The sequence below is a fragment of the Musca vetustissima genome, unplaced genomic scaffold (assembly GCF_032173495.1).
Source record: "Musca vetustissima isolate MV318-11 ecotype Yass unplaced genomic scaffold, APGP_CSIRO_Mvet_v1 utg2693, whole genome shotgun sequence".
Taxonomy (NCBI): Eukaryota; Metazoa; Arthropoda; class Insecta; order Diptera; family Muscidae; genus Musca; species Musca vetustissima.
Genome location: NW_026879596.1, coordinates 77,327 through 101,294, shown reverse-complemented (window position 1 = coordinate 101,294; position 23,968 = coordinate 77,327). Strand labels below are relative to the sequence as shown.

At 36.1% G+C, this 23,968-nt stretch overlaps 3 protein-coding genes across 3 annotated transcripts in view; 1 reads left to right on the top strand and 2 right to left on the bottom strand.

Annotated features, from left to right (window-relative positions):
- LOC133324568 (AP-3 complex subunit delta) overlaps window positions 1-15,374 on the bottom strand; it is a 28,730-nt gene extending 13,356 nt beyond the window's left edge. Inside the window, exons 1-4 of the mRNA XM_061533409.1 lie at window positions 15,277-15,374; window positions 5,938-6,033; window positions 1,373-1,501; window positions 1,064-1,204 (exon numbers count right to left, since the gene is read on the bottom strand). Coding sequence (XP_061389393.1) covers window positions 1,064-1,204; window positions 1,373-1,501; window positions 5,938-6,033; window positions 15,277-15,372 — 462 coding nt within the window. The 5' untranslated portion in view covers window positions 15,373-15,374. The remainder of the gene's footprint in view (window positions 1-1,063; window positions 1,205-1,372; window positions 1,502-5,937; window positions 6,034-15,276) is intronic.
- Window positions 15,375-17,919: 2,545 nt separating this feature from the next.
- LOC133324573 (ras-related protein Rab-39B) lies at window positions 17,920-20,346 on the bottom strand. The gene is made up of 2 exons (XM_061533413.1): window positions 20,239-20,346; window positions 17,920-18,526 (listed from the first exon to the last, which is right to left on the bottom strand). Exons 1-2 carry the CDS (start codon window positions 20,344-20,346, stop codon window positions 17,978-17,980), a joined length of 657 nt encoding a protein of 218 aa, XP_061389397.1. The 3' UTR covers window positions 17,920-17,977.
- Window positions 20,347-22,463: 2,117 nt separating this feature from the next.
- LOC133324577 (RNA-binding protein NOB1) lies at window positions 22,464-23,960 on the top strand. Its single transcript, XM_061533416.1, has 2 exons — window positions 22,464-22,539; window positions 22,602-23,960. Exons 1-2 carry the CDS (start codon window positions 22,465-22,467, stop codon window positions 23,955-23,957), a joined length of 1,431 nt encoding a protein of 476 aa, XP_061389400.1. The 5' UTR covers window position 22,464; the 3' UTR covers window positions 23,958-23,960.
- Window positions 23,961-23,968: the final 8 nt, after the last annotated feature.

Sequence of the window (23,968 nt, the reverse complement as noted above, 5' to 3'; positions counted from 1 at the left end):
CGGATTTAGCTGTGCCATTTTTTCTTAGGAAACGATTGGCTTTTGCATTGGTTTTGCCCGCTTTTCTTTACTGTTTGGAAGTTTACTCCGGTTCTAGTTCCTTTAATATGCGTCTCATTCAGTTGGCTGTCAACAGAGTTATCCGGTATGTGTATAGATTGAATACCCGTGCCCATGTCACGCCATATGTAATTGACTTCTTTGGTTGTTCTTTTCATTCTTATGTTGATTCACGTTTGCTACTTAATTTTTTTAAAATGGTTAAGAATCAGTGTCCCCAATTTTTGGTAAGAACATTTGTTTTTTGCTCGTCTACTAGGCGCAATCAGCTACAGATTCCTGTTGTACACCATCGAATGAATGATTCGTTTTTAGTTCGTGTTGCGCGGCTGTACAACGCCTTACCCATTGAATTAAAAAATTTCAGTATTACCCCGATCACGTTTTATAAAAGGCTTGTTCGTCACCTTGTATGATAATTCTTTTCCAATTGCACATTTGTATGGCGAGTATAAAGTGCCATAGGTAAAATATATATTATAGATATTTTTTAAGAACTCTTTATGTATAGAATTTTAGTTTTAGATTTTTTTATGGATTTAGTTTGGACATGTCTGAAATGTCCCTTTGTTGGAGTAGTTAATTCATATTGTTAATCATAATGTATCATCTTATTTGGCCTGAAGGCTTTGTATACATGTTATTGTTGAATAAAAATTAAATTAATTAAATTAAAATTAAAAATAGGTTCGAGCTTCAGAAAAGCATTTTCGATACCCTTTCAAAACCAAAATGATGGGATTCTCGCCGATTTCCTACAGGGGGAGCAAACCTATTTTCCCAGTAGTAGAAAGATTAAATTTATTTTCGCGGATATATTTTTAATGCACAGACATTGTGGAGGATTACAAAAATTCGCCCAATTCAACCCTTTTTACTTGTTTATGTTCCAACAAATTGTAAATTTTTCCCAATTTCTGGAACTAAAACACCTATTTAACAACAGGAAAGGCAAATCTGAAAATATAATTTATTATTTTTTTATTTTTTTGTCATTACTTACCAGTGTCATAATATCATTGGCTAAGTCTCGTGATAAATCTGGTGATATAAAACAGCTAAGACCACTTAATGCCACACCGGCATCATATTGATTTTGGGAATTTAAATCTTTTCGTATCATGTTTGTGGTTAACATCAATAGCTAGAAAGAAAAACATCAGGGAACAAAAAAAGAAGGTAAATATTTTAATAAATTGTCTGCTATCTTAGAGAATAGACTGAGCATTAAAAGATTTATTGCCAAAAGCATTAATTTAATGTTGATTTTGTGTGTACACAATCGAATGCTTGCTAGCATGCTACTACATACCTCACTATCAGGATGAAAACATTGACTGGCAGCCAAATAACCGATACGTTTACAAGTGAAGCGTGAGGAACTCATTACTTCGATGATGTTAAAGCCAGCCCACGATATATCATAGCCAAGCATTTGTATCTGTAAAGAAGAAAAAGAGAAACAATAGGAATTAGTCAATGTGGACGAGAGGGGGTGTGTGCGGTAAATAGAAGTAAAGTTAAAATTGTAAATACTTGAAATTTTGGGTGTTGGAAAATACTCTTTTTTAAATTGGCTGGAAAATAAATGTGGCGTACAATAAGAAAATAAAACAAAAACAATCAATGACAAATTTAAAGAATATAATTAAGTGTCCTTGTTGGTACAAATATAATGTCGAAGAAGATATATTACATGTGCCATGTTTGAGGGGGAGATGGACATTTTTAGAATATAAATTAAACTCAATTAAATTGAAATATAGATGTAATTTTCAAAATAAAATTACAATTCGAAATTTAAAACGGATGTATTAAAATAATTAAATACTCTCAGAGCAGGTTAGAAAATAGACTAAAATAAAACTGAATCATATATGATTTGTCCTACATCACTACACATATATGTACATATGATATACATTACATTGGTGGTCATAACATATGCAACTGAAAATTACTGTATGGAAATATTTTGTAATCTTTTTATTTAAAGTTAAAAAATATTTAAACGTGTTTTTTTACGTTTTAGGTTCAATTGAAACTGTGATTGTAATTTCCAAACATTTTTAATATTTTGCTTTTAAATTTATTAATATAATGGTTAACAGTCGTATAATTGCCCACAAATGCGTTTTATTAACCCCAATCAGAATTTATCGCGAGTCATTTCTATTGAGTTGTATTATATTAAAGGCGTTCGGGCGGAATTTATAAATCAACTCCAATTTGTCTGAAACGGATTTGATCCGAAGAAACATGAGGTATAAAAGCAATATTTCGATGAGGACCATTTTTGCCGTATCAAAGTGTATATACTTACCCTCATTAGCTTTATAGCTGAGGGTAGAAAGAGGAAAATTGTGGATTTTTATACCCTTCACCACACTGTGGTACATGGTATTATGTCTTTGTGCAGACACATGGTTTCCTTTGAGAATGTGCATAGAATCACTTTCTAAGTCGATTTATGCATGTCCGTCCGTCTGTCTGTCCATGTTAAATTGTAAACAAAGTACATGTCACATTTAGGATCCGAATTGGATGAAATTTGGCACAGCTCGTCTACTTGGCCCAAGGACGAATTGAAATTGGGAAAATCGGTTCAGATTTAGATATAGCCCCCATACATATTTTCGTCCGATATATATCTTCCGATTTGCATGCAATTTGGTATAGAGTACGAAATTGAGTCTAGAATGATGTGTGCAAAGTTTCGTGAAAATTAGTTTATATTTAGATACAATTCCCATATATATTTTCGTCCGATTTAAAGTAAATGGTGCACCAAAGTCCTATATATCTTTTGATTTGCATAAAATTTTGCACAGCGTACTGAATTAAGTATAGAATGATGTGTGCTAAGTTTCGTCAAAATCGGTTCAGATTTACATATAGCTCCCATATAGTTTCGCCCGATTTTAGGTAAATGGTGCACTATGTTGCATCAGACGAATCGTTTTTCTAAATTTCAGTTTTCCAGATCTATTGGTTCATCCAAATCCAAATTGTACCAATTATAGTACGTTTTAGTACTTTTCGTAAACATAAGTAATAAATTTCCTAATCCTACACTCCGATGGCAATGTTAATTTTAAATTCCAGTTTCATTCGTACCTTCAAATAGAAATTGTACCAAATATAGTACCATATAGTAATTTTCGTATACATGAGTACACACTTCCAAAACCACCTCTTCTTATCGACCCTGCTTTTCAACCTTGATTCGCATTCCAAATTTCAAGCTTATAGCTCTATCCGGTCACATACTAAGATATTGTATCAAATTTAGTACATTTTAGTACTTTTCGGATACTTATAGTTCGAAAGTCCAAAAAAAAACTTTTTCCTACATCTATTCTATACTCCATCAGTCCTCCTCATATAAAAAAAGTTCTAGCTCTTCCATTTCTAATATAACTATGTCGAGTCATGTCCGTCTGTATATCGTTTGAACCCACAATAGAGTTCTTAGGAGTTAAGATAAAGATTCAACATTTTCTTGGGATTCTTGAAGGGCAAATAAAATATCAAAAATTTAGTGGAAGTTCCTATTCAACCGGTACTCCACAATTTTGGGTATTTTCAGGTATTTGGACGTGTATTTTGGAATAGGCTCTAAATTTAACATTTTAAATTCCTAACAAAAATTATCAATATTAGTTGACGTATAGGTGTTGCCTCCTATATAACGTTATGACCTATTTTCCGGTATTTCGAAGTATGCACACGGCGATTCCGACCTAGTCTTCTCAGGAAGATTGTTGAGACTCTAACGAAGAAATTGTGAACCTTGATGACTCCGGCAGGTACTGTATCGGCACATGCCGACAATAAATTTTAGAGGCAGATTGCAACTGTATCGATGTTCTAAGACACTATAAACCTGCCGTATCTTATTTTCGCAAATTCGGAGAGGAGCATCTACCTCATCAAGGGTAATCTGAAAATCGCAAGGAAGTTCGAAAGGGGCTGTATTACGTAAGCAGATTTATTGCAATTATTTATCCCCCCTCCCTCTTATCAAAAGTAAGTATAGCTTAAAGTAAAAGTAAGCAAAGCAAAGACTTCTCCGCCGGAGTCCCATTTCGAAGTGAGAGATCTAATCTTGCAGTGAACTGTTATGATCCCCACAATGATTTTGATCTCTCTCTTATATTCTGCCTAATTAGACAGAAATTTCCCACCAACCAGCAAGACTACATCATCGACATAGGCTACAACCTTAATCTTAAGATGATCGAACTTCAACAGTATCTCATTTATCACCAGAAGCAACAGAAGGGGAGATAGTATTCCCCCTGTTGTTGTTGCAGCAGCCTATTGCTTTTACTCAATGGGCTGAGTTGACAGACGTTGGCCGAGAAAGACTGGGATCGTTTCGGATCTTAGACCCCTCTGTCGTGGAAATGTTTCCCCCTGTGGTGTGCCTCTGTTGACAGATTTCCTCACGCACCTCTCTCTCTTCTGCTTTCCAGCATTCTATCAATCCAGTATGTTAGAAGTGAGGGAATATCTGAGCTTACGAGAGCAGAATGGATGGCTTTTAGCTTCACATTGTTAAAGCCTCCTCTATGTCCAGGAATGCTGCCAAAGTGTAGCCAGAGGACTCCATATTCTTCTCGATGGATCCAACCACTTCAAGTAAGGCTTTATCTGATTTGCCTTTGGGAGTTTGCATGCTGGGAGTTTGCTATGTTTGCTTTTATAAGTAGCATTTCTTTTTTCTGAGTCTAGTAACCTTGCTAAAGTCTTGAATAGAAAGGAAGAGAGACTAGATGATCTATAGTCTTTTGGTAACGTATGACTCGGCTTCCCGGCTTTCGGGATGAAGGTCACTGTAATACTTGAACGGCCCCAAAGAACCTACCCACAAGCTTTCCATCGCGACCTCGAGGTGAAAGGATGTTCCTTTCGAATCAAACAATTGCTTGACCCGAAACCTCAATAGAATCCCCGGAAACGAGTAGTAGTGGCAGCGATGTCGTCAGCCTTTTAGGTGTGGATTCGATATCTGTTCCGAAGCCTAACCCAAGACAAAAGTACTAGAAAATGACATTTAAGGGGTACCCCAAACTAAATGACACTCATAGGGATGATCGACTGGCGAATGACTCTGCCGATTCTGTGCCGCTGACAATCTGGATCAAGTCAGCTAGTCTAAGACAGAAAAGGACCCTCCAACATCTATAGAATTTTTTTCACAGTTTTGATATTTTTTAATTATTTTAGAATTCAGAAGCATTCTGAATTTTTAGAATAGGAAGATGGTCAAGTCAGGTAGTCTAAGACCGAAAAAGTTTTTAATCTATTCCAAATACAATGTATTGATTTTTTATAGATTGTTTGTCCTTTAAATTTACAATTCATTTTTTTAACTTTTCCTTTCAGTTTAACCGCCACCCACTTCAAAACATTGTTATAGTGGCAACATAATTATTTCGAACCACTTCTATTTTCCATACACTGCCTATTAAATTCTAATTGCTGTACCGTTTTACGACGATGATGATGATGACGAGGGCGATAGAGTCCTTTTTTATTTCCATCATCATACTTGTAGTGTATGGTGAATGAGTGTTGCTGTTTTTTTTTTATTTTTTTGTAATTATCTTGAAGAGCTTTCTCTTTCAGCGTGCTGTGTTCTTAATAAAAACGGCTTTGATGTGGATGGAGGAAAATTTGTGGTGGTGGTGGTCTCTTCCTATTACATGGACATGCTTGAAAGTAGGTTGTGTGTGTGGTGTTTTAGATATGAACGAGGTAAATGTATTTAGTAAAATGCTATGTCATGGTATAATAATTGGGTTTGATGTTGTGCACGACAGCCGTATGATGCTGTTGTGATTAATGAATCAATCAATTCCATTAACTTACATAAGTCAATTTGGCCACTGCATTGCATTTAACATTGATATTATCCTGTCGCAATTCTTGTTTGATTTCTTCAATGCACTGGGAGATGTATTTGGCCTGAAAAATAGACAAGAAACTTGATTATTAAAGATTAAATGTATTTTTAAATAAAAAGATCTTAAATTAAAAAAAAATAATTTATTGTTATTTACATAAATACGTTCAATTGTAATTTAATTGTTGCCATATATAATAATAGATTAATGAATGGGGGTATCCATGATGTTTTTTGATATGTTCAACTTTTCTCTGCACTTCGTGGAAACCTTGGGGATCTTCGGATCTCCCGTGAACCAAAATGGATCCGGGAGGTGCCCTTGAATTAATAAATCACGATGGAAAAAGGAGTAAAACCAATAAAGTTACGGTGCAGGGAGTTAATAACCCAGTACCGGCGGCCAATCACAAGCCACGTGTCGTCGAGATCAAGCGATTGTGATCCGGCTGTTCTAGGTGTGGATGCCTTGGCACCTGTAGCTGTATCTGACAGCGGCTCAAATGATGGGAAGGCCCAAGAAGTAGCTGATGCGAAGCACTACAAACGTGCTGTTTCGTATCAAGGGCAAGGTGAGATTCGTAAGGATGTTCGAAATAATATATCCGCACGCTCTCCAACGTGAACTCCAGATGGATAGGATCTCCCTCCCGAATCTAACTGTTCTAAGTGTTCGAGTGAAGTAGTGGAATCGGCGAAGCCCACTGTCTCTGACAAAGGTCTCTGACAAAGTCAAAAGACAAAGGAAAAGGCTACTGAGAACATTGCGACACAAAATGTCATCCATAAGGGGATCAACGTGTGGAGGGCTCTGTCTCAAAGCCCGATTCTACGCCTAGCGACAAAGGTGAAGCGGTTGTTGCTATTTATTGGCAAAGCCGGAAAATCCGGCAAGGAACCATCGAACCCAAAGCCGGGAAAATCCACAGAGCAAATCAGTGAAGCGCATCCCCTCATCGGAAGGAATTGGCTATAATTTAATATTTTAAATTTTCATTGGATAGCAAATTGCCGTATAAACCATTGCCTCATGAAAGATAGCCATATAATAGTACAACCATTGTTCGGTATTTCGGTTCGGCTTTAATTTGTTTCTCATTGCGTGTCGAAATTTCCTATCAATGGGCCCCGAACGACAAAAAGTTCGACTTGACCAAACTTAACGAAATTTTTATCTATTTCGTACTAAAAGCTATAATAAACGATCGACTATTCTCTCGCTTTCATAGTTATTCAGCCGAAGGCATTGGACCCTATTATAAACACCCATTTTCTTCGTTTTTTTTCTTTCCTAAAAAGATATTACTATTTAATAGCATCTAATGTGAGTATGAAAAGAAAATTAAACGTCGTTCGTTAATTAACACTAGATTGCCGAAGGCAGTCATTTTGACCGTTTTTCAATTTCAAGTACAAAAACAATTGTGTATATTATGACCCAGCTATTTAAAATTTGGTGACTTTTTGTACCACATAGAACTACGTTTATTAATCATAGTAGCTTCTTCCTCCCCTCTTTCATTCCCCGTATTCACATGTGCTATACCTATATCGCCTAAAAGCGGTCATTTTGACCTTTTGTGAAATATTAAATAACTTAACTCGAGAGCCCTACCACCGAAAACAAATAATAACATCGTTTTGTATGATTGTAAATAATGTAAAAAATATTAAAAATATAAGTTTAAAAAAATTTCTTTACACAATAAAAATTCTTTCAGAATATCAGTCATTTTGACCGATTTTAGGCAATATAGGTATATAAAAAATTCCCGTCTTTCGTTATTTAATTACTATAATTAAGTATAACAAACAATAGCAATCGCTTATTATTTGATTGTATGTTTCTTTACATCCTTGTTAATATCATCGGGGATAAAAATGGGTTTTTATTCTCCCCTACAATAAATGTGGCAGATTACACCGTCACATATAACCGAAAATTCTATTGTTAGGCATGCAATTATAAGGAGGCGGAAGTAAAAAAAATCAGTTTCAGATAATCAATTTTTTATTTAACCATATAGGAACTTCTTCCTTTTATTTATAAAAATCAGTAAGGAAAATAGTAAAATCGGACTGGGCCAACCATTAGATACTCTTCACCACTTTGGTTATATCTACATATGTATCCTAACAGATGTCGCCTTTTCGTTAAATCTTTGTTAAATCACCTAATAAGCAAAAACACTCACTTACATTCAATTCGAAGTATTCGTTTTATATAATTCAAATATCACTGCCAGTACCGAGTGGGTTTTTGCTCATGATATTTGACTAATACTTTTGAATTTCAAATGCTAAAAAATTCTTGGTATTCAAAAACACTCACTACATTCAATTCGTTTTGAATTTCAAATTTCACTGTTTGGTATTCGAAGTATTTGTTTTGAATTTCAAATGAGAACGTTTGGTATTCGAAGTATTCGTTTTGAATTTCAAATGCTAATTCTTGGTATTCAAACTAACCGTTTTGAATTTCAAATTTCACTGTTTGGTATTCGAAGTATTTGTTTTGAATTTCAAATGCCACTGTTTGGTATTAAAAGTATTCGTTTTGAATTTCAAATCCCAATGTTTGGTATTCGAAGTATTCGTTTTGAGTTTCAAATGACACTGTTTGGTATTCGAAGTACTCGTTTTGAGATAAAACAGGTAGAGGAAAATTTGCGAGTTAAGGTTTTAAGTGAACAGTAACAATTTGGTTTTCGTGAAATTGACCCAAGCCAATTGTCTTCGACAAAGGAGAAGCACGAAGGATTTAATTAACCTCACTAAACGCAGTCGAATGTTATCCTCACTAAACGTATTCGAATGTTAAGAGTCGATGATTCCGTTTCTCAAATTTTCACCATTCCACACAATCAGAATGGAGAAAAATAATCAATGTTCCACCATATAAAAAAAATTGTACAAACAAAATATACATATTGCCATTAGATTTTTATTGGAAGTTATTTTGAATCTTTGGTTCTTCATTAATTACAACTTTCAATTTTTAAAGCGTTACCGGTATTTCCCCCCAAAAATATATCTATGATATTGTCGTCAATGAACTGTAGCATACTGACAAGATACATTCATAAAACTGAACATTATGATATGAAAGCATAATAAAATTGATGACAATAGGAAGGAGGTTAAATGTTAAACAGCAAGTGAAAAAAATAACGAATAAACATTGATAAGAAGAGTCAACGAAGAACGTGAGTATATTTCATGCTACCTACCATATAATAATAACACTCAATATATTTATAGTATATACAGTCATATATATATTGTATGTGAGCACTCCTCACACACACTGGTAAATTTACTAAGGATGAAACAAATGGAAACAACAATATTCAATAAATTCCATCATCATATCGCTGCTTCTTGCTGTTAGCAAGAGTAGAATATTTTTGTAGATATGTGTTCAATGAAATTCGTGGTACATTTATTTTTTGTATATACAACAAATTGTATTTGTAGAAAATCAGCAAAAAGTAAATAGATATATGCATGTAGGTGTACGGCGATTTTAATCCTGTAGTTGGGGACATCATTAAATTGCTTAACATTCATGGAGTCCAACAAAATATTAATAGTTTATAGGGATAACGAACTATCTTGGTGTGCTGATAGTTTTTAGCAAACACACATCGCCAAAGTTTGAACCACATTCTACACAGCATCAAAATAAAGTCTGCAGCCAAGGCAAACCCGAGCAATGGCTTTCATTGGCTTTAACATGACCAAGCCCAGGCTTATCTTGGCCCCTCTTTCATCTTTATTGTGGCCACTGAAATCACAGCGGTTTCACCTGGGGTCACTACTTTCTTCATCCGTTGAAATATTGAGCTGATATGTGCGCGATTTCACCCATAAGGACTATAAAAAAAACAAGTAAAAAAGTGTCAGTCGATGTTGCCGACATTACCGACATCCGCAAACCAGCCTATGGTTTGCGGAGGTCTTCGGAATTACACACAGATTTTATTATTAGTTTTATATAAGAAATATGTTTTTAACAAATAGGTTTCGGATTTAATGTTGATAAAATTTTATAAAATATTGACCATTTGTGAGGGAGGTGCCGAAAGGAGTGGACTACTGGGTCCCATCTTCGAAATTGATGTAGGGTTGGTAAAGATAATAGGTTGGGCAAGGTTTGGTTGAAATATCACATTCCATTCGCCTCATTTGGCATTTATATATATGGAAAATTTTGACCATTCGTGGGGGAGTTACCAGAAAGAGTGGGTGTATAGCTATCGTATGAACTAGGATAAAGCCAATCGGTGAAGATCTTCCTTATTTTTATACCCTCCACCATAGTATGGAGGGTATATTAGTTTTGTTTTTCCGTTTGTAACGCATCGAAATAATCATTTCCGACCCTATAAAGTATATATATTCTTGATCAGCGTAAAATTCTAAGACGATCTAAGCATGTCCGTCTGTCCGTCCGTCTGTTGTAATCACTCTAGCGTCTAAACGAGTTGAGTTAGATCGCCAAAATTTTACACAGAGTCGTCTTTTGTCTGCAGGCAGGTCAAGTTCGAAGATGGGATATATCGGTCCACGTTTAGGCATAGCTCCCATATAAGGGTACCCTCCAATTTTCCGTATTTTGGGGTTCTTGAGCGCGTCTTTCAACCGAATTCGCTGAAATTTGGTATATTGAGTTGCTATTGGGTACCCAATTTCTCCACAAAAAATTATACATATAGATCCATTTTTTCTGGTAGCCCCCATATAACGGTACCCTCTAATTTTTAGTATTTTGGGGGTTTTATCGTCGTTTTCAACCGAATTGGCTGTAATTTAGTACTTTGAGTTCTTATTGGGTACCAAATCACTCCACTAAAAATTATAAATATAGGTCCATTTTTTCTGGTAGCCCCCATATAAGGGTACCCCCGAAATGTCGGTATTTTGGGGTTCTTGAGTGCGTTTTTCAACCGAATTAGCTGAAATTTGGTACATTTGGTTCCTATTAGGTGCCAAATATCTCCACCAAAAACTATAAATATAGGTCCAATTTTTCTGGTAGCCCCCATATAAGGGTACCCCCAATTTTCGCTATTTTGAGGTTCTTGAGCACGAAATTTGGTATTTTGTAGTCGAATATGGTAACAAATTTCTCTACAAAAATTTTTTAATATGCACCCCCTTTTTGGGGTGGTCCCCATATAACCCCTTTTCATATTAAAATAGTTATGCAATTTGTTCCGCGTTTTGGGTTTGGTTCTAAGACTATGTTGTAACTATATTACCTATATAGGATATCGAGATAAAAACTAGAACGTAAGGTTCGATAATGAACGTAAGGTTCGATAATATATGAACTATAACCCGTATTTAAACCTAGCCTCTGTGTGGGAGGTACCAGAAGGAGTGGACCGATATTCCCCATCTTCGAATTTGAACTAAGTTTGGAAGAAATAATAAGATTGGCAAAGTTTGAATGAAATGTAAATTTTCTGAAACGGATTTGATCCAAAGAAACATGGGGTCTAGAACCAATATTTCGATGAGGCACATTTTCACGGTGTAAAGTGTATACACCCTCATTAGCCATAAGGCTGGGGTATAATTATCCATAAAAAATTTCTGAAATTTGTATTATAGTTTACATAGAAATGTCGGTATAGGTCAACTTTTTGGTATGTTCCCCATATTTTCATTTCTAGTACCTGTCAGTATATCTATGGTGGAGGGTATCCAAAGTTTGGCCCGGCCGAACTTAACGCTTATTCACTTGTTTAACTTGGTTTTTGGTCAAAATTCGTCGATTTTTCAAAAATATTTTTTCAAAGGTCCACCATTTTGTTAATTTTAGAGCGAAGTCAATAATCCTAGTTCATACGAGAGCCCGACATGTACTCTTTCTAACACCGTTGGAATTTTCGGATTCCGACATTTCGAGACCTTTCAACTGATGTGGGTATCAATACTGCATCCATTTTAGTTTTTGCGCAATATGGCGTTTTCTACACAGAGTCCCCACTGTCACTGAGACTTGCAAGGAAAATCGAGAAAGTCCGTTAGGCGAAAGTTTGTTTTTCGGCATAGGGTGTATATATTCTGAAAGTACATTTCGAGACCTTTCAATTGATGTGCGTATCAATACTGCATCCATTTTAGTTTTTGCGCAATATGGCGTTTTCTACACAGAGTCCCCACTGTCACTGAGACTTGCAAGGAAAATCGAGAAAGTCCGTTAGGCGAAAATTCACTCCAGTAGATTAGAGAATTGCTTTAATCCGTATAAAAGCGAAGTTCTTCTACACCAGTCTTATTTGCACCCATGCTACGACGGAAGACAAAGATGAACAGACCAAAGATATATTTTACGGGCGCCTAGAACAGCAGTACGGGAACAGACCAATTGCCCACGTTCCTCAATATAGGAGTGTAAACCATTCCGGTGTATTCTCTACACTGCTGTGTCGCTTCCTTAGCGTACAATACTGCAACCGATCAAGATATTCCACGCCATCTGTGTCAGCTTTGTCAATGGTCATCTGGTATCATCCTCATTTAATGCTACTGGAAAAATGCAAGACCACAGGCTGAGCTGCTTTCGTCAACAAAGGCTTATTGTACGCGAAGTACTAGGTATTCGGTCAATCTGAAGTTCCCTTAATGATAGTTCTTTTCGTATTTCCTCACGACCTTTAAATACTTCTTTATCCAACTGAACTCCTTCTCGCTGAGCATGTTGGGCTCCACATCTATGTACAGCTGACAATAACAAATTGCCCTTCAACACGCCTTTCTACCCATCACTTATTTTGACTTGCCACATTTGGGTGCCGGAACCGACAACTAGTGTCCACTTTTAACTTTTATCCCTTCAGTAGCCATTTGTCTCAGCTGGGTTCCACTTCGAAGGAGCCCGCGTCTGAAATATTTGATATCCCCTGTCGATTTGAGGGTAGAGTGCTGACAGGAACATCAGCATCAATCTCCTCATTTAACATACTTCTGCAGTCACTTACACGACTTTCAGAAGCAAAATCAAACTTTAAATGTTAAATAAATAAAAAACAATTACATTTTTTACAATTCTACCTTTATACTTTTTTGTAGAACTTTAGGAGTACTATCAGTGGTAAAAAAATTTGAGAGCCTCCGGTTTTGAACTTTTGAGATAAAAGCCACAAAAGAGCGGTCACTCACGCGACTTCAAATGTACATGACTTTAGACATCAGACCAATTGCCCACGTTCCTCAATATAGGAGTGTAAACCATTCCGGTGTATTCTCTACACTGCTGTGTCGCTTCCTGAGCGTACAATACTGCAACCGCCATCTGTGTCAGCTTTGTCAATGGTCATCTGGTATCATCTTCCTTTAATGCTACTGGAAAAATACAAGACCACAGGCTGAGCTGCTTTCGTCAACAAAGGCTTATTGTACGCGAAGTACTAGGTATTCGGTCAATCTGAAGTTCCCTTAAGGATAGTTCTTTTCGTATTTCTTACATTTTGGTGCCGGAACCGACAACTAGTGTCCACTTTTAACTTTTATCCCTTCAGTAGCCATTTGTCTCAGCAGGGTTCCACTTCGAAGGAGCCCGCGTCTGTAATATTTGATATCCCCTGTCGATTTGAGGGTAGAGTGCTGACAGGAACATCAGCATCAATCTCCTCATTTAACATACTTCCGCAGTCACTTACACGACTTTCAGAGGAAAAATCAAACTTTAAATGTTAAATAAATAAAAAACAATTACTTTTTTTACAATTCTACCTTTATACTTTTTTGTAGAACTTTAGGAGTACTATCAGTGGTAAAAAAAATTGAGAGCCTCCGGTTTTGAACTTTTGAGATAAAAGCCACAAAAGAGCGGTCACTCACGCGACTTCAAATATACATGACTTTAGACATAATTGCTAATAATGGGAAAACTCTGCGAATTGTGTGAATATTTTGAACTTTTAATATTCTTTACATGAATAAGAGATATAAAGCATTATTATTGCACTTTCAAAATTTCGAAATTTGGCATATCCTTTATTTGCGAAGGATTTTTCTCGGTCACTAACGCGACGTAACTCACGCAACATTGTTGATTTTGCAGTTTTTATTTCTGCAGTGTTTGCATTTATAGTCATTAAATTAGTATTTATGGTAAGAACAAGAAGAAAAAATCACAAATGTGGACTTTCTTTGTAATTTTTGTCGTTACTTTACGTATTTAAGCCCAATTAAAGAAACAAATTCTTCGACTTTTGTTTACCTTTTTGCGGAAGTGCCCATATGCTCTCCTTGGCTTAGGCAGAAGCTGTCGTCTTCCTCAGTGAGGCTGTCAATGAAACGCAAAGTCGTTCCCTCCCGAAGTTGGCATCCGTTGCGATTTGCGTGATCATGTACTCATTGATTTGGGTTTATGGTATGGCAAGAACTTGGTAACTGAACCTATTACTCCTTGCTGCACCCGGATATCGACGAAGTTCCGTTCGAATACAGACGGAAACCTGACTGCAAACCATATGCAATGATGGGTACAACTTCTAATAACACTCCAGCACTCTATCACTATCTACTATCCTCCCCTTCCGTTTTTTTTTTCAATTCATTTAATTTTCTTTTTCAGATACCTGAACATAATGTGTCCGAGTGAAGAAGCTGCTAGACAACTGGTGACTGCACAACATTTAACCAAACTAACCTCGATAGAAAGATAATTTTCTTTTAACATCATACATAAATTATGCTCAAAGATTTACATTCTCAGATGTTTCAAATCAAATCGAGATAATTCAGATAATGTCGAGATAAAAACATTATTCCATATGAAAAGGTCATTGAACCTTGACTACAATTCAAAAGAATTTGGTTATTACAAGTTTAATTAACTTGGATATTACAAAAAACAAATTTAATTAATAAAAATAATACATTTCTTCCCTACTTTTTGACTCCAAAAAAACGTCTAAAAATCCATTGTAATTTTGGTGAAATGCTGTTTTTACAACATTCACCCAGTAAATGAAAGTAAACAGCTGTTTAATGTAGATTTCCCACATAAGGTGTGTGTGTTGGGTGGGGGAGAAATATGAAAAGAGGGTCAAATTTTACCATCATCATACCAAACGAAATTTCACAGCAAGAAAAAAATGTAACGCTGTACAATGTGATAAGCCAGTAACAAAATACGGCAATGGATGACAAATTAGCATGTTCAACTTTGCTTTGTTATCGCGCATTCATAAACCTACAACCGGAACATCGTTTGATATACAACTACTACAATAAAATAAATAATGAAAAATTATTAAAAAAAAATAATTAATTTTCACACATACCTCATTATCCTTATTATTACGTATACCTCGCACCAGATCGGTGAGATTTTTATCAAACATACGTTCGAAATTGCCTTTAACTTTTTTCAAAGCCATTATGACGAATGCAGTTATCTATCGGTGATGAGATTAAACAACAACTTCGACGACTACGACGGCTACCACGACCAACTATTACGACCGAATACCAAATATGATAATAAACACAAACGTATTTTGGAAAATTCACAAATACTTTTTCCACTTGAATTTTCCGTTTTCGATTTCTTTTTTTTTTTCTCTCTTGTATTTGTGTGTATTTTTTTACCGTAATTTTTCTCGCTTTTCCGTGTGTGTGTGTTTGTGTTACAACAAGAACAATCAACCAACAACGGCCACTACCAAACAACAAATGTATGTGGCTGTGGATAGAGCAACGCCAGCGAGCCACCAAGAAGTGCAAAGAAACAGCAAAGCAAAACAGCTTTGATGATGTCGACAGATTTTCGCGATTTTTTTATGAATTGATTTTTTTTTCTCTTCTTCTGCACTGGTGATGAATGCACCTTCACTTTTTCATTTGAATATTTCTATGCATTAATATTTATTTATTTCTAATAAATTTATTATTTTATTTTTGTATTTTGCACTTTAGTGGGTTTTCTTAACTGTATTTAGTTAATATTTTTAACATTTTTTCTCAATTAAATTAAAGCGAAAAATGTATAGAAATGAAATGGTTGAGATGATTTTTTCAAGAGTTTATTTAGAGTTCTATAAATCGACATTTGGATTAATCGAATAATCGGCTGGTGAGTACAAAGACAGCGGTAGATATTGTACGCCGTTTTGTACAATCAATGTGGCATGTAGAATGTACGGGATTAAATGTACGGGGCACATAACAATTTGAGGATTTCGTTAACTCAGTGGGTTAAATTTTCAATTCCATTCTTCATGAATTAAACTCCTTGTACATTAGAACTTTTTACCGGGTTAACCTACTTTATGAGGATTTATTTGGCATATATGCAAAGGAAATGACAATTGAAACCCACTGGGTTAACGAAATCCGGATAAATGTAAACGTACTGTTACAATTTCTAATTTTTGAACTGGGAGGTTTACATTGGAATAGTGATTTTGTGTTGTCTTCTAACACTAGCAGGTTAAAATTAGTTTTGCTGTAAAAATTTGTAAAAAAAATGTAAAAATATTAAACGATAATATACCTTCAGACTTCCTAATTCCATCTATTGAAATAAATGTTCCTTTTCGATCCAGTAGATATTATCCACTATTATACGTAGATTTTCATCGTACTAATTATTCGATGGGAGATACACTTATAAACTTATAAAATATAATATAATTCTATTTTCAAATGAGTAATGCAACTTAATAACGAACTGTCAACAGCCAGTTGTTGTTGTTGTTGTAGAAGCTCTATTGATTTTACACAATGACCAACTGCCAGTAGATTCTGTAGCTGGCTTTCTATTCCATTCTCATATTCCACCATAATGGGGATGCAGATTTAGACGTGAGCCTCTACGTTTCCTCTGAGACTCTTCCCATTTTTTGCGTATATGCCCACCCTTAGAACGATTTTGAACGATAAAACACTCTTTTACAGTGCTACTTAAGGATATAACTGCGATCCGTAGCATAGCTGAATACTATCGGATGCGTCCACAGATTGCTGATAATGGAACGTCCAATATTGTTCATTCGGTAGCTGTAAATTGAATAAAAAGTCGCGGACATTCAGTGGGTTCGGAGGGTCTCGGTGGGAATTACCAAATACCAATGATCTTCTGGACCGACATGGCAAAGTGTTTTGGCGCCCTTATAAGTTCTCTGGGTCGATTCTAGACCTTAAATATAAATATCGTGTGGCTATCGAGAACATAGGACAACCGATTGTTGATTTTGTTATTTAAATCTTTTGTACCCATCATCACTTCGGGGGTTGCGGTTCGGAGTACTACCTAACTTGCCAAACTTGATTCTGCACCAAATTTTTAATTATATTATTTTTGCGGACCTACAAAGTTAAAAGCGTAGTTTTTTGGGTTATATTTTTAAAAAAATAAAGTCGTTTTAAATCCCATTTGAAAGTGAAATATTTTTATATGCATATATTTTTTTGTTAAAAAATGTTTCTCCATTAGGATTAGATAATATAATCATTGGTATTTTTTTATTTTTGTTGTTTAAATACAATTAATATTTATAAAAACATATTTTTTTTTGTTAACTAAATAAACGGTAAAACTAATAAAATGAAAACTTATAAAGGAAATCATCATATAAATATTTTTTTTTGATGGATGTTTACTATACATATTTTTTGACTAATATATTTATCCAATTTTAACAAGAACTAGTAAAATAAAAAAAAAATGATTTTGGTTTCCTATGGTACTAAATTATACCAATTTTCAAAATGAAATGAAAAATAATGTTGCCCTTAAATAAAAAAATAAAATATAACTGGTATTTGTTAAGTTTCCAAAATTAACAAAAAAAAAAAACTTAACACATAGTAATTGCTACCAAAAAGAAAATTTAAATACAAACTTATCATATAAATAGGTTTACATATAGAAAGTTGTTGTTAGTGGGTTTATTTTTGTTGTTTATCTTTTTTTGTTTTTTCTCTTTATGCTCTTAATTAAAAATTTAAATTTTTCCAAATTAATGAAAAACAATTAACAACTCAACAACAGGAGGATTTCTCTGCCTCGGCCACAACCAAATTAAAATCATGACTATTTGGTCGGGCAAAACCAGTTTTTATGCCATCCCAACCATCTTCAACTTTATATTCACCGGAACGTATGCGGGCATAAACTTCTTGGGTGACCATACGAAATGCTTCTTCGACATTCAAACCTGTTCGGGCCGATGTCTCAACAAAATGCAAACCATGCTGTTTGGCAAATGCTTGTGCCTCCTCAAAAGAGACTTCCCGTTGACCGCCAGCATTTACTAGATCTAGCTTACAGCCAACTAATGCAAAGACCGGACGATGTGGTTCAATGTGTCGTTGCGCCTCCATCATCCACAGCGGTATATGCTCGAAACTGGCATGATTTGATATATCGTATACAAGTAGAACGCCAACTGAATTACGATAATAGGATTTTGTTATGGAACGAAAACGTTCCTGTCCGGCTGTATCCCAGAGTTGTAGTTTGATCTGTGTACCATCTTTCATTTCAATTAAACGGGCAAAAAAGTCCACACCCACTGTGGGATCGGAAAGCTATATGGAGGGAATAGAAAAAAGCAACATGATTAGAAAATCAAATTATGAGCAATGATTAAGAATTATTCAGGGGTTTCCAATATGAGGTGTTATTTTGCTAATCAAAGAAAATTTAATTTTTAATCGTATGACGGTAATAATGAGAAAAAATATCCCAAAAACACCAATACCAAATTGACTTCCTATGTCCGCGATAGCCACACAAATTCTACCTTTGAGATCTTAAATCGACGCAGGGCAGGGTTTTTCCATGGACAATTCTGAGAAGACTGAAAAACTTATTTAGTTGCCGAGGTAAAAACAAGTCTCCGTTCGAATAAAGTAGGCATTTTTGGCAAAATCTCCGTGGCCAATTCAGATCACCTCTTCGAAATTTCCAGTAGTTCAATATAGATTCCATACTACGACATTGCAAAGACTTAGCATCGATCGTCCCGTTTAAACTTTTTATAACCTCCACAATTTGGTGTATACTTAAAATACCAGTAATCGTTACGGACCTTTATAAATGGCGGGCTTTGTGGTGGTATATTTTTGATAGGTTGATTTGACACCCAAAATGAGAACCACAATAGAACCCATTCGGTATAAAAATGCATTCAAAATCCTCAAAAAAACGGGAGATAATATCCAATGAGTGTTTATTAGATTGATGGAGGTCCCGGGAAAGGTAGCCAATGTACGCGAGGAAGGAATTCGGTCGATCGGATTTTCCTTAAAACCCTTGTGGAGCCTGGTATCGATGAGGCTTTGTTCGAATACAGTCGGAACCCTGACTGTAAGCCATATACACTGATGGACAAGGGTTCACATAACACATCACCGTTAGGGAGTCATCCTTTAGGGAGGATACTGGGAACCCATAAGTTTGGTTTATTGTGGGGCGCTTAATCACTTCGCCTCGTCGGTCATTGGCATTTGGTAATTTCCTTCAAGACCTTCAAATCTCTTTGTTTATTCAAATCACAGGTATATAATATGCAGTATTGGCATTTCCACTATCCGCAACCTGTAGACCATCCAAATCCGATCAAATTAAAAAAAAAATCGAAAATGTGGAATGTCTCCGCCAGACAATAATATGGAGAGACTTCGCAACAATTGTTCTTGGGGTTTTTAGGAGCAACAAATGCGCCATCAAGCTTGTTCTCGTAACCACCAGATGAAAGTAGGCCTCATCAATCGAAATGATTTTCGAATCCCGGAATCCCTTTTATAGTTGCAATTTTCACCTGAAGTGGACATTTTCAGCTACCGACCGAAATTCCTTGATTTAAAACAACACCTCCTTTTGGACAACCCCCTTTATTATTGTCCCTGGCGGACTAGAACATTAAGCCTCAAAAAAAAAAAAAAATAGAACTCAAAGGACTTTAAAACCAGAATGGACATATTTCTAGTAGAATCTCAATGAGGTATCTTAACCCTCTTTTCCGCTTTTTTAACATTTTAAGACCTTATTTTGTATAACTCAACAAGTGTAATCATTGTTTCGAAATGTAAATAAACACAGCATCCCTTGCCACCATCTCAATATTACATAATGTAAACGAAACCGATCAGTCGGGGACTACAAACGATGAAAACACATAATGGATGGATTCCGATCAGAATACATTTGTTGCTTTGCACACTTTGTAAGTCTCGAATTATTACCCACCCCAAACACGCTACACCTCGACACCTCCTCACCCCTCTTTACAACTTACCTCTGCAAATTTTCCATCTGTGAAAAATTTCAATAGCGAACTTTTGCCCACCGTAGAATCGCCAATTAATATCAAACGAAATTGATAATCAAAAATAGGCTCCACCATGCTGAATATATATCTGGGATATTTGTATGGCCCACAAATAAAAAATCGGACACAAACGAAAGTGCTATAGCCTCTCCGCACCAAATACAACAATGGTAGGTAGTACAAAAGAATTTTATTAGTTCGTAGCTTTTGTTTTTGTCTTATGCGTAGTTTAGTTTTTTTCTTCGTTCGTAGACAACAAAAGACTTGCAACCACTTTTTTACTGTGACATTTTTTTGGATTTGTAATGGTTTCTAATTACCGCGATGCTGCTGAGCAGGTGGTATTTCGAACTGTCTATCAAAATAATTAGATTTGCAATCTTTTTTTTTCTCAATTAATGTTTGTTTTCTTTCCTTTTTATGTCGTTGAAAATAGAGTGTTGTATAGTTGTTTTTGTTAATTATTGATAAAAAAGTGTTAGGGATCCATAAATCGTTTTTAAACTAATCGATTTGTCGTCTCATAGACGAATTGCATCAAAGGCCATTTAACAGGTCAACCAGAAGGTAATCGAAATCGGCTATTGTGATTAAAATACATACATGTTCTTTGCGTTTGTTTGTTGTTTATAGAAATGACATCTGGATACACTCTTGCCCAAATTTTGCTTGTTTGATAGTATGGACGTCATTCATCAGGCAAAAACGAAAATATTGATGGTTGTTTTGGACAGTCAGTAAAAAATGAACACCGGATTGCGTTATCTCTGTAGATTTAAAATGTCGATTCCATGGAATATATGTCAAATAAATCCTCATAAAGTAGGTTAATCCGGAAAAATTCTAATATAAACGCTCTATAACAGTCAAAAGTGATAGTGTGTACCATGGTACAATTATTCAAGGTAGGCCATATTAACTTGTTTTCATTTTGTGGTTTGTTATGCCAGTGTCGAATACAAAATGTGTCACTGTGTGTGTCTAATGTTTTGAAAAATTTGTTCAAAGTTGAATTGTACAACATTGAAGAAATACATGATTTGTGGATGAATCAATATCTAAAGAAATAGGATAGCTGTCGACCAGCAACCATTTATCCTCGCGGAGGATCCCATCAGGGTCAGCTCGGTCCATAATTGCTACTCGAAGATTGTCCGTAACCTCTTGTGGAACAGCAGAGTCGCTGAGCGCCGCTGAAGGTTTCTGGGCTACCTGTTTCGAGACAGCATGTTTGGCTTCCACCACACACTCACCGCTCTTGGCAGGTTTCTCCTTCGACGCTACGACCGACGCAAACGAAGCAGAGCTTTGTGCAGCCGACGACTGCGTGGGTCTCTTTGCATCAGGTTGTTGTTCCTCCGAGGACCTCACTCTCTTGACAGCTGTGGGCTGTGGCCGGGGTTGCAACCACCGCAGAGATATGCCCAGCCAACGCAGATACCTGCTTCGCTCGCTCTACTTTCGGCGCATCCACTAGGAACTGCCCAATTGTCAAAGCCTTGATTATCGGCTTTGGCAATACGACAGAGGGTGGTTGTGTCTTATCGGTCTTCTTGGAAGCCTTTTTACGGGCTCTCCTTCGGGAAGTACCCTACCATCCGTCTTTGTGGATGCTGTTGCCTGGGACGTCTCAGTACTCAATTTACCCTTGGGGGTACTGAGGGCTTCGAAGTCTCACGACATCACTACAGGCCGTGGAGATTGAGTGCAGATCTTCAACCTCGCCAGGGTTTACTTCCCTAGTCAGCAACTGGGAGGACTCTCCCAGTTATTACAATATTTTTTTCTTAAATTTCTTTTTAATGTATATCTTATCAAAAAGTATTGTCCATTAGGGCATTGGTTGATAGTTAATAGATAAAATAAAATTGTTAAAGCACCAACAATCCGTGTTTCACTGATCAGTCCACTGTGCTATTTTCTTCGATATCACAAAGAAAAATTCGTTATCGTAGTAAAAAGATTCTTGCAGTACGGGAACAGACCATATATGTTCCTTTGTGTATACTCACTTTAATATAAATTTTAAAAAATGACATGTAATCACTTCACTGTGAATGTCTTGTACATAAAAGAAGAACAGAAAAACACAAAACGGCCATATTCAACTTATAAATCCCAAAAGAAAAACCACACGTGTGATCAATCGCTCCTAGAATTTTGAAAAATATTGAAATTAAACAATAATTAAAGATGACTGAAACGAAAGAGAAAATTAAATATCTTATTGCCGATACAACGGCTTTCATAAATGCCGTAACATTGAACGTGAGTTCCTAATTCCACTCTCAAATTCACATTTCTATAAATTGCGATAAATTTCTTTGTAGGACTATGCAGAGAATATTCTAACTGTTCCCGATGTTGTTAATGAGGTACGCAATAAAAGACAAATTCGACGATTGTGTGTTTTGCCATATGATCTACAAGTGCGTGAACCCCGGACGGAAAGTGTTAAGCACTGTGTTGAATTTGCCAAAAAGACTGGTGATTATGCATCGCTGTCGGGTATTGATATTAAGGTTATTGCTTTGACATACGAGCTGGAAGTCGATAATGTGGGCACAGAACATTTGAGAAAAGAGCCAGTAATGCCACAGGTTATCGCGTCTAAAGAGAAGCCACAAGAACTGCAGGATAGTACCAAATTACCCGGTTGGTATAATAATGGTGGTAATACAGATTCCGAAGAAGATGATGATGAAGAAGATGGGGAAAGTAATGATGAAGATAACGGTGGTGGCGATGATGATAATGTTGATAAGGTAAAAGAGTCGATTGAGAAACAAATGGAAAATCCCGACGAACAACATGATGTACCCGAAGTAACACAGGAAGAATTGGATGCATTATTTGAAAAGCTCAAATGTGAAAATGCTGAAGATGATGTCAATTGTGATATTTTGGTGCCACAGCCAAAAGAAGAAGAAAATGGAGAAGATGATGATGACGATTCGGAAAATGATCAAAAGGAATCTGAGGAACAAAAGCAATCAGGCGATGGAGAAGAAACTAATAATAACAACAATGATGGCGGGGTAGCAGATGATGATGATGGTGGCTGGATCACACCTTCAAACATTAAGAAAGTTAAAAAATCCATGGAGGGAAAGGTAGAAGCTGATATCACACCCCTTGTGGCCTGTATGTCTACAGATTATGCTGTACAGAATACATTGAAACAGATGAATCTAAATATTTGTGCCCTTAACGGAAGGGTCATAAAACATTTACGTACCTATATTCTAAGATGTTATGCATGCTTCAAAACCACCTCCGTTATGACCAAGGTATTCTGTCCCAATTGTGGTAATAAAACGTTAAAACGTGTAGCCGTGAGCCTGGATGAGAATGGCAAACAAGTGATACACATCAACACAAGACGTCCTCTCACCACAAAATATAAAAATCAAAGTATTCCCCTGTTCCGTGGTGGCAAACATTCACGTAATCCCATTCTCTTTGAAGATCAACCAATGCCCCGTCAAATGCCCTCTCGTGTGGCGAAAACTAAAACAAATGCACTGGAAGAGGATTATATTGCTGGCTTCTCGCCATTTGCAATGCGTGATGTTGACTCAAAATCAGCCATGCTGCGAGCCAAGGGCCATGTCAAGGAATGGGCTCGCAATAACACCTACGAGGAAGATAGGCGCCGCAAACACTACAATCGTTTGTATAAGTAAATATAGGATTT